This window comes from Pagrus pagrus (genome assembly GCF_965226575.1).
Source record: "Pagrus pagrus genome assembly, chromosome: 7".
Classification (NCBI taxonomy): domain Eukaryota; kingdom Metazoa; phylum Chordata; class Actinopteri; order Spariformes; family Sparidae; genus Pagrus; species Pagrus pagrus.
The window spans coordinates 25818379-25829478 of NC_140191.1; the positions used below are offsets into that span (position 1 = coordinate 25818379).

The 11100-nt window shown below is 43.5% G+C and overlaps 1 protein-coding gene across 1 annotated transcript; it reads right to left on the reverse strand.

Moving 5' to 3' along the window:
- Positions 1–330: 330 nt before the first annotated feature.
- Positions 331–7507, reverse strand: gdf6a (growth differentiation factor 6a). Its single transcript, XM_084356573.1, has 2 exons — positions 7035–7507; positions 331–2707 (listed from the first exon to the last, which is right to left on the reverse strand). Exons 1-2 carry the CDS (start codon positions 7393–7395, stop codon positions 1731–1733), a joined length of 1338 nt encoding a protein of 445 aa, XP_084212699.1. The 5' UTR covers positions 7396–7507; the 3' UTR covers positions 331–1730.
- Positions 7508–11100: the final 3593 nt, after the last annotated feature.

The window sequence follows — 11100 nt, forward strand, 5'->3', positions numbered from 1 at the left end:
TTTTTTAGGGAAATCAGACTCAAACTTGAAAACACTTCAAGGTGCACTATGAAACCAGTCGTGTATTCTTGAGCTGTAGGACCGCTCATTTTGTAATCATAACTTAACATACAGCCTGTTTTGCTCTAATGTTTACAAATAAAAATGTAAACATGTGGCTTTAAACCACATCTAAAACTCATGTTTGCTCTTGCAAATGGCTATTCCTTACATCAACAGATCTGGGTTTGTATGTTTTTTTGTTTAACGCCCCTTTAAAACTTGCACAGTGCTCCTTTAAAATGAATGACATGGATGCAGAAAAGGTTTCATTAATCATCAGAAGTAGCAGACTTTGTTTTGAATTTTATTTGTACAGTAATGGTGTGGAATATTATCCAGTAATATATGTATATAAATGATCTTATATATCATTGTAAAAGCTCTTTACACTCTAACTGAATGCACCTCAAAACTCGGATCCTATATGCAATTATGAGGTAGACATTAATAATGGTATTTTCCACCCTCTGCAAAAAAAAAGAACAATATCGAATACACCTTAAATTACTCTTATCAATGTAAGAAATATATGATTATCATGAAACTCTGTACATCACAAATAATAAAATAATTATAGAATAGAAATTATACCGATTTGAGTGCATTTTGTATATTTACAAAGAAATGCCGTTTTCTCATTTCTTCATTCGTTGCACTTTGTAGAGTTTTTCAACTGTACAAATATTTACAGCTCGAGAAAAAAAAAAAAAAAAAAAAAACGAACAGCAGTGCATTCAAAGCTAATGTGCATTTAAATATCGTCTCGTTTGCGAGTCTTTTGTCGAAAATTTTCGTCCTCATAGACTCTGCTGACCGCACGTCCTTGGCGCAGACAGTCAGTTGTGGAAGTGCATTTCGTAAAGATGCAGACTTTTGAGCAAAAAGTTCGCTTCAGTTATGTGTGCTTTCATTTATTTCTTTTTTTTTGTTTTATACAACAGGGCCCCAGTCAGGCACAAGTCTGGTTTTGTGTCCTTTCTGTCCACAAAGGCGGCGCGTCGCCTCTCCCAGCGCCTCTCCACTGGTCTCCAGTAAGGCAAAAAAAAAAAAAAATCTCATGAAGGCATTCCCACCACCATCTTATCTCCTCTCCTCAGACCAGTCTCTCTCAGTGTGTGTGTGTGTGTGTGTGTGTGTGTGTGTGGTAGATTAGACATTCACCCCCCTTTTTAGAAAAACAGGCACTTGCTCGGGCCTGTAATGACTCCAGCTGGACAGTGGCAATTACGGCCTGGATGCACATACCCAAAAGAGTCCGGGGCCTGGCTGGCAGGATCACACGGCAGAGCTGCAACAAAGCGCTGACAGGCAGAGCCCACTGTCCTCTGGCCTCGGCACGAACAGGTGCACGGTCGGACTCAATGGGCTCCCATCTCGCCTTGTACCCATCCCTTGTGCCATATGGACACGTCTCGCTCTCTGGGAAACAAAAGCCTGTTTGATGAGCGGTGACTTGTTGCACGGATGGGAACGAAGGCGCAACACTTTAAGGCAGAGAGTGTGAGTTATTGTGACTGTACTGAGTCTGAATAAATAGCAGATATCGCCTTTGCGTGCATCCCTTTTGAGTACGGCGCGTCATGCGTCAAAGCATTTCAGACCTGGGACCCATCAAGACTTATCTTTGATTTTTCTGTCTTTTGAAGTGTTTTTTTTTTATTTATTTGTTTTTTTTATGACAAGGGCCGCTACCTGCACCCGCACTGCTCCACCACCATGTCCTCGTACTGTTTGTACACCACGTTATTGCCTGAGTCTATGTACAGGATGCTGATGGGGCTGAGTTTGGTGGGGACGCAGCAGCTGGGCGGGGTGCTGTTCGGGTCCATGGAGTTCATGAGCGTCTGTATGATGGCGTGGTTGGTCGGCTCGAGGTGCGACCTGAGGGGGAAGTCGCACACCCCCTCGCAGTGGTACGCCTCGTAATCCAGGGGCGCGATGATCCAGTCGTCCCAGCCCAGCTCTTTGAAATTCACGTGCAGCGCCTTTTTGCTGCACCTGGATTTGGATTTCTTCCCGTGCCTCTTCCCGTGCCGGTTGCTCAGCGCGGTCCTCCGCCGCCGCCGGGGCCCCTCTCCTTTCACCCCCCGCAGCGACGCCCCCTCCTCCGCTGGCTTCACCTTCACCACCGCCTCCTCCTCCCTCTCCCCCACCGACCTCCGCGACTTGATCTTCTCCTTCATCTCGTTGAACAGGTTCTCCCTCTTCTTGGAGCGGGTGTAGGCCACCAGGATGGCCTTCTCCCGCTGGGGCCGGCCGCTCCTGTCCAGCCCCAGCTGCCTCAGGTCCACCTCGGTGTCCGACTTGCCGAGAGTGACGCGCAGCTGGAAGCAGAGCTGCTGGTTGCCGTGGAAGTGATGGTGATGATGGTGGGGGTGGTGATAATGGTGCTGGTGTGCTTTAAACATTTCCCACACGTCCAGAACCTCCCAGCCGGCCTTGGTGGAGTCCAGCGGGTCCAGAGACCTGGAGTCCAGCAGTCTGTCGGAGCGGCAGGGGTAGACCTGGATGTCGTACAGACCCGCCGTCTGCAGGGAAGTCTGCAAATCCCCGGGCGCTCTCCTAAATATCCTTAATTCCGCCCCGACCAGCTCCTCTTTGTCTGAAAGGGTTGAGACATCAAACAGATACTTTTGTCTTCGCAGAGGAGAGTGCAAAAGATCGTCTGCAAGGATAAAAGAAGAAAATAATTGCAGTCAGATTCACTTAGGGTGTACAGTGTTCAGAGGGATGGAGGGAGGGAGGGGGGGACTCACATTCTCCCACAGAGGCCTTCTCTCCCTCTCTCTCCCTCTCTCTCTTTCTTGTTTTTCAAATGTCCACCCTGAACCTGCCTGAAACAAACCGCAGCTGACAAGTCCTCAAGTTTGGGAAAAAACACCACGTGTAGTATTGGTGAGAGGTTTGCTGCTAATCCAGCGTCGATTCATAAACACATGAAGCCACTTTTTATGTCTGTTTTCCCTGATTCCCTCTGATTTCATTCAATTCTAACACACTCCTCCTCATAATGATATCAAATGTAATGCAGAAGGCCAAAACCTCCCAAGTCTTCCTCCCTGAAACTGTAGTTTCCTAATTTGACTTCATGCAGAAGTGAACATTTTTGCAATCTAAAGGAAACAATCTTCCCCTCGTGTACAGGACGATTCTGATCTGGCTTGTATGTTTCCCACCAATCACCTGCCGCCACACAGCCAAACATGAGCTCTTTTTTTTTTCCAGTGACAACAATCCACTCAAATCTGGCGAAAATGTAATTAATACCAGATTCTAATCAAAGCCAGCGTGTTTTAATGAAAATACTTCTGCTTTCATTTCACCCGATGACAGACTGATTATTCATTTCCAGCTCCCTGACAGAGTGGAAGTAAACTTTTCCCTCTTAAATCCGAGCTGCAGTCGGAACATCAGAAAATGCGTTTTTTTTCTTTTTGTTTTTTTCTCAGTTTGCAGTTTGGTTTAGAACTCTTGCAGGGTTGTAAAGGCAAAGAAAGAAAAGAAAGTGGGGGGAAAAAACAAGGGGCCTAGTGATGTGAAGGCCCCTGGGTGCTGCCAGACACAACGGACCAAGGGCGACATACTGTACACTCAACTGAACAATACACAATTAATGCATTATTCCCTGCTGGAGACCCAGGAGGCCTGCAAATACTCCGACCAATGGGACGGGGACATAACAATGCGGGAGAAGGCGTTAACAGAGCACGTTACGAGTCTGCGTTTAACAAACAAGGAATTCAGCCTCTCACGGTGCTTTTTTTAATCTATTTTGGATCAGAGTGATTTATGCTCAGCACATGTTATCACGCACATCAAGCTGCAGTTTTCGGCGTATTAAAGTGCAGATACAGCGGAATGTTTCTCGGTTTTACGCCCCAAAAACCCACCATATGAAGTTATTTTGTATTATTTTCCGTTTATATCTTTTTTTTGTTATGAAAACGGCAAATAAGAGTGCAATAATTGTTGTATTTCCTGCATTTTGTCGACACTTTTCCCGCAGCGGCTGTCAGTGGTGTGCGTAAAAGCAGAATGTGGCGCAGAGTTTCACGTTAAAGTCAAGAAAAATCTCAAAAAGCGTTGGAATAAATGAACAAACACGGTCTATTTTAATATATATTATGTTCTTATTATTTAATAATCCACCGTTTTAAACTTCAAAGCGGAATTAAGATCGATGTTTCGTGATGAAAATAAATAAATAAATAGAAGCGTGTTTCCTCGGTTGCCTGTCTCCACCAATATCCCGACGTGTTTTTAAAAAATAAAAGCGACGTGCCTCCATGCAAACACCCCTGTGATATCATTTGCAAAACCCTGTTCCGGGGAGATATTTGAATGTAGTTGTCAGTTTCCCTCCGTGAACCCTGCCGAGTCAAACAGTAAAAAAAGCAGATTGAAACCTTGTGCTGTGTGTTTCAGTGACTTTGCGCGTATGGTCTGCATTAGGGCTCTTTTTTCTTTTCTTTTTTTTTATAAGACCTCAAACAAATCGAATACAAGTTCACCAAATAATTAACAGTTCTGAATTCCCAGCTTCCTCATTAAAGCACTTCCCCTCTTATATTTCATCTCATCCTGCCAACGACAACATTCCGCCTTAAAACGCGCCTGCACGGACCGACCGACTGACTGACTGAAAACACTGCTGGAGAGATTGAGAGATATTCGTGTTGACAGTTAAAAAAAAAAAAAAAAAAAAAAAAGGAATTGAGAAAAGTTTTCTTAATTTCATTATTATGTAAAAAGCCCCAATTTTTTCCATTACGCGTAAGATGCTTGACGGTGGATAATTGGCGGAGAGTGCGGTGGATTTTTTTTTTACTGCTCGCTTTAAAAAACCCGGCATCCTGTGCACTTTTGCTTGACCTTGTTGCTTGTATTCGAACAAATGCAAAACATGTTTTTGTCATCTATGCCTCTGTTTGGAGAGAGAGGGAGGGAGAGAGAGAGAGAGGGAGGCCGGGCTGCACCATCTGCGCTTTAATGAGTTACCCCAAGTGCCAAAAGTAATTTTCAGATTCGGGTTATTCTTTTCTGATCTTGCCTTTTCTGACCTCCAGGAAACACCCCGCCTGGTTTTATAAGCGAATTTCATTTACCTACAAAAGTGTGAACGCCAAAGAAGCCGTAGATCACGGGTGCACTCAGTAAAGCTGTCTCTGCGCGGATGAATAATGCGTAAAAGACGCGAAACCTGTTACTTAACGCGTCAAAAAAAAAAAAAAAAAAAAAAAGCTGCCCCCGCGTGTATTTCCCCCTTCTGATGGAGGAGAAAACTCCCAGCTGAGGTTCATTCTGCAGGTTAATGCAATGCAACACTTAGGGGACGCTGGGACGAATCCCAAAAGAAACCAAAGGCGCATGAGCTGAAAGAACGGGAAGAAAAATAATTTTCCGTAATTAAAGTGGCGGTCGCAAAGGGAGGTTCCGCAGTAAAAATACGAGCCACTTCACAGCGGAGGAAGTGCTCTTTCATTTTTTTTTATTTTTTTTTCCTCTTTTCTCCCCTCTTCGTTTTTTGGTGATGTGCCCACCGCGGCCGAGCTGGGTCATTATGGGAGAATAGACAGTGTTTGATATGTTATGACATGAACACTCAATTAGATCACCGAGTTCAAATACTCCAATCAGCCGTTCGATGCCAAGCAGCTCTCAGAGGGTCCAGCTCGGGGTCAGAGCCAGTGACACATCACATCAAAATCACAGGAGAAAGTGAGGCGTTTTTCCTATCAAATCAGCTCACACTGCAAGAAATGGTGACACGGGCGAGCCGTTTAGCTCCATGTTTCATTCTTAAAAGCCCGCTGGCTTGTGTGGAAACGAGCAAATGTGTGAGAGCGCAGCGCTTCTCCTCCTCGCAGCTCGGTGCGTTTCTAGGAGAATGTGTCCAACCTTGAAATTACCTTTTAAAACATTACATTTCGCTGAACTTAAATCTTGAAATAAAAGTCGATTCACACTTGAAATAAGCGCAGCTGCCCCCTCACTTCGTAGGCAGACGAGTCTACGATTGAAGCAGCCGACTCTGGTCTTGGGATGGATATTTTTTGCAGCGCGCACTCCGCGTCCGAGAGCTGAGTGCTCGGGAGTTTTTCATGCAGGAGGGAAGGCAAACAAAGATAGCTTTTATTTCTCCTGCAAAGATTAACTCGGCTTATGTCCCCGTGTGTGTGTTGGATGTGTTTGTGTTTATCAGATTGTGTTTGTCCTCGCGGGCTGGTCGAATCACTTGGTTACACATGTTAACTGACCCAAACACCTGCTTCTCACACCGACCCGCTCTGCCGTGGCCCCCACAGCTCCCCTTTGTCAGCACAAGCGGGCCAAACTGGGCACCACAATGGCAACAGACTGAACTTTTTTAATGTGTGTTGGATTTTCTTGAGGTGAATCTCATTTTGTGATTTAAATAATCGGGTTTATTTTTTAACTCGTGTGCGTTTGGAGATGAATGAAAACAAATCCAAAATGAATCAGCCGCTGAGTGCTGAGGGGGAAAAAAAGTTTGCTCTGTTTTCACGTGGTGGTTGGGAGCAGAATAGTTTGCAGCCTGCGCTGACAGTGATTTACAGCCTTCATTTAGAGAGAGCCTTAATTAGTGTTTTACTGTCGTGTAACCCTGAGGTTAATTTAAGTGTAATATAACTTAATACTCGGGGAAAAAGTTGCACGATTCAGCGGCTGTGCGCCAAAAACAACCACGAAACCGCTCGCGAGCAACACATAATCCTGCAGCTTTCAAGACTTTTCTATTTTAAACACTTATTCTTATGATTGATTGATATTTTGTGCGCGTAAAAGTGCATTTGCGTGGTTTTCTTGCCTGATTTAAAACGTGCGTAAAAGTACATTTTCCGCAGTTTTTAGCCACTTTTAATTAACTCCTGTGCAAGAGAAGAATATTAGAGCAGTCAGTTGAGGAAAAACAGTTGCCACAGAATTATGCAAGACCGAGCTGATGGAGCTGGCAGCGGACTGAAACCAACCTGTTCCTCTGTCCACAAAACTTGTTATGGTGTTGGCAGATTTAGAGGAGCGGAAAAAGCTCGCGTTTAGTCCGAGCTTCTCTGCAGCCGAGTATGTCCTGTATATGGAGAGCATGTATTCATGCGGCACAATAGCGTCCTTTAGCTCTTCTTTGTGGTGGCCCGCGGTAGGATGCGAGGACGCGAAAATGTCTTTTAGGAATTTGGATGACCTTTGTCCGTCCTGATGAGAGATCCTGGCTCCCCTGCTTCTCCTCGGCGCAGAGGGAGAGATGATAGCAGCAGACTGGAAACACGGTATATTCCCAAGGAAAACAAGCAGCAGGCCCAGGTATAGCGTTACGAGTCGGGATGCGTCCATGGCTGGAGGAGTCACCGGGAGATGTGAGGAAACTCTCTTGTTTTTTCCCGCTCAGTTGGAGTTGGATTCGGGGGGCAGCCGGAGTCGGAGATGGTGTGCGCGTCAGGGTCGGAGAGCTGCTACTTTTGCGCTCCCCGGTCGCACCAGAAGAAGTGCGTTTTGCGCTCTGGACTCCACACAAGAGCGGAGACTGTTGGGCCGAGAGAAACACGCCCACATGGTCGCTCAGCGCAGGGCTTCCCAAACAATTTCATGTCACAGACCTCCGAGCAGACGCACACTATAGAGGCAACGGACCGCCACAAGACACAGACACGAGAGTCCATGTGGGGAAGTTTGAGTTGGTGGTGGTTTAGCAGCCGATTACTGAACCGTCAACAGTGTCCGTGGAGAATAAGGCTCTGCTTTAGAGCTGAAATTCTGATGTGAGCCAGTGAATTAAATTACAATAAAATGAAACTATTGTGAATTTTGCTCCTTCCTCAGTTACTTTTTTAGATGTTGGTCAAGTTTTCAGAAAAAAAACTAAAACAGAGTCATAGTCCTCCTTATCACAAAGTCTATGAGAGCCTGAAAGCTTCCAAGGACATGTCAGATCAGATTAGATTAGATTAGATTTTACACAGAGATAGTCTGAAGACACTGTGTGGCAAGGTGATCATAAAGTTTTTAATAATCGTCATGAATTTGCAGTTTCACACGCTATTTAGTGAAAGATTTTCAAATTGTGTGGAATAAATCATAATAAAAAGAGGATGAAATTTAATATTTGATTCAGTGTTGAGGGGGAGGACATTTGAAGAGGAGAGAATTAGATCTCAGAAAACAGAAGCATGGTTAAATAAGATGAAGGCAGAGGTGTCGTGCATTTAAATGGTGTGTGTGTGTGTGTGTGTGTGTGTGTGAGAGAGAGAGAGAGAGATCGAGAGAGAAAGAGAGAGAGAGAGAGATCACAGGAAACCCAAAACATTCAGCCCTCATGGGGAGCCATTCAACTGCATCAAACACATTGTAAATAACACCAGTGACCTCTAGTGGTCATTGCTACTTGTTACAACTCAAGCACTCCCGTATATATAGAAATGAGGACAAATGCTGCATTCACGTCATCTGGGAAAATCAGGCTATATAACACCTTATTTAACAGTTCACACCGCACAGTACAGACCAGTGTTTCTTTGTTTAAGTGGTCTTAAACTGATTTTAAAGACATTTTTCAGTCCTGATCAGCTTTCAGATGTGGACTTAAATGTCTGTTTTTTGTTTTTGCAGCATTGCAAACATTTCAGTGTTATAAAAAACGGGTTAAGGGTTTGGCATCTCAAATGATAATAAATAATTCATTTATTTGTCTGCTTATTTGACAGGGACAGTTCGCAGCTTCTTCACTGTTCCACTAATTTACATCTGCTGTTCCTGGGCAGAAGACAGAGACATGTCTGTTAAGAAAACCGACACTTTAAGTAGTATATAAACATAGTGACAGTACATATTCACAACAACATCAGATGAATTCATTTATTTCATTCAATTCGAAGAGAGCATATAATTCCTTACGATTTTTTTCTTTCTTGTGTTTAGCATTGCAGCTAAGGAGGTCAGAGACACCAGGGCTCATCTCACAATTCAAAAATGTTCAGAAGAAAACTCAAGGGAAAAAAACGTTATCTCCTTGTTACCTGAATGCATCTGCCAGGTACACATGCCACCATATCCAAAGATTAAATCAACATTATGTAACTTTTTTACCTTAAAAGCAACAGCTGGGATTTGTATTTAGGCTATTTGTAGGCCTCTGTATAAACTGTGGAAGGCGCCAAATCGCGCCAAATTCTTCACAATTTCTACATAATGTTGCTTTAAAGTGGTTGCTTTAAACTGTGTCATGCTGTGTTTAGGAGATGATTAGGATGGAGGGATGTGTCCCCATATCAAAATAATGACTCTTTAAAGGGAGTAACCCTTGCCATATCAAATAAAAAATAAATAAATAGTCTTCCAGAGTCTGTTATTTACCATGTTGCAGTCTTGCATTATTTTTTTCTAATCCTGTATTGTAGAATAACCTCAAGGTCAACATATCTGTTTACACTGAAACAAGGCACAATAATGCAGATAAGGAACAAAGAAATGTTAATGTAGTTTGTGAAAACATTTAAAAGTTGATTTGCATTAAGAAAAAAAAATGATAGACATGTGTTTCACATTGATGTGTGGAGCTTAAAGGAAAGGTTCACCCAAAAATGACATTTGAGTCATTATCTACTTATCGCATGCCGATAAAGTCAGGTGAAGTTTTGCACTGCAAAAAATATTTCTGGAGCTTCACAGCAAAACAGCATTGCAGCATTCTCCCCAACAGTTTAAGTAGCTGGAGGCTTGTTTTAAAATGTAAAAAAACATAAAGGTCCATACAGGTCATCCGGCATGATCCAAGTCTCCTTGAGATCCCAAATAGATTTGGAAAGATGTTGTATATTTACATTCAAAGTCAAAGTCTTCTTTACTGTAGTCACTAAGCTAAAAGTGTTGCACTCTGTCTGAAGTGGGTTCATGGTACATCAAGGATGTAAATGATGTCTTTTCAAATCAATTTGAGATCTTGGGGCATCTGGAGATTTGGATTACTTAATTTATTTTTTTGTCGGATTGAGCCTGTTTGTTGTGAGTTATCATAAATGAAAATAAAAGTTTGGATGATTGGTTGGAGGTAAGGAGCTTATGAATGGCACAGCACAACAAACTGCACTAGTAAATCAGGTCACAGTGATGGTGATTTTACCGTCAAGCCATTTAGTTTTATTACTGTTCCAGCAGAGGGCCTCAGTGATAAGAAGACAAACTGCTTCCCATAAGTCACATGCTTTCACTTCATCCAGTACCACCCAGTGTCAGGAGCATCCTCCCCACCCAACCAGACACACTTGTAATGATGAACACCTGTGCACCGCTGGCAAGACAGCATGAACACATGACCTACAAGTTATTTCATAAAGATACATGACAACATTTGAGTCCTCTTGGCTGAAATAGCTGCACTGATGTCTCTATATGGTTAATTCAGTAGCAGGTGCTCAGGCAAACATGATGATATTTTTACCTGACCGAACCTGCATATGGAAAGACATAAATTGGGACTTGAGCAGCGCCTACCTCGCTGATTTCAGCACCATGGAGAGCAAACTCGCTCATACAGTGAGAGGAAGTCAACACGCTGTATTCGGCTTCATGCACATCACACACACACACACACACATACACACACGCCTCCTATCATGTTGTGCATTTTTAGCCGGCGCCGTCATGGCCTTGAGGAAATATCATATTCCACAAATCCATGCGAGAACTCTGAGGCATCATTTATGGAGCATTTTTTCCGATTCTGAATAAAAATGCTCAAATTCAACATGTATTTTGGCGATGAGCACTCTTACTTATGAATAATGCATCGAGGAATATTCCATGTGTTGAAATGGCACGCTTAAGCAAAAGGACAACACTCAGTTTAAAGTGACATCATCAGCGCATGTAGCCTACATATTATACACCAGGCTGCCTGCAGCCTATGGTCCTATATGATGGAGGGCAGTCAACGGTTAAGTCATGCCTCATGCGTTATGTAACACACTTGGGACGGTAGTCATATTGTGCGTGCACTGTCAGTGGTCTCGCTCCTTGTCCAATCGTGTGTGTCCTCAGCTCAGC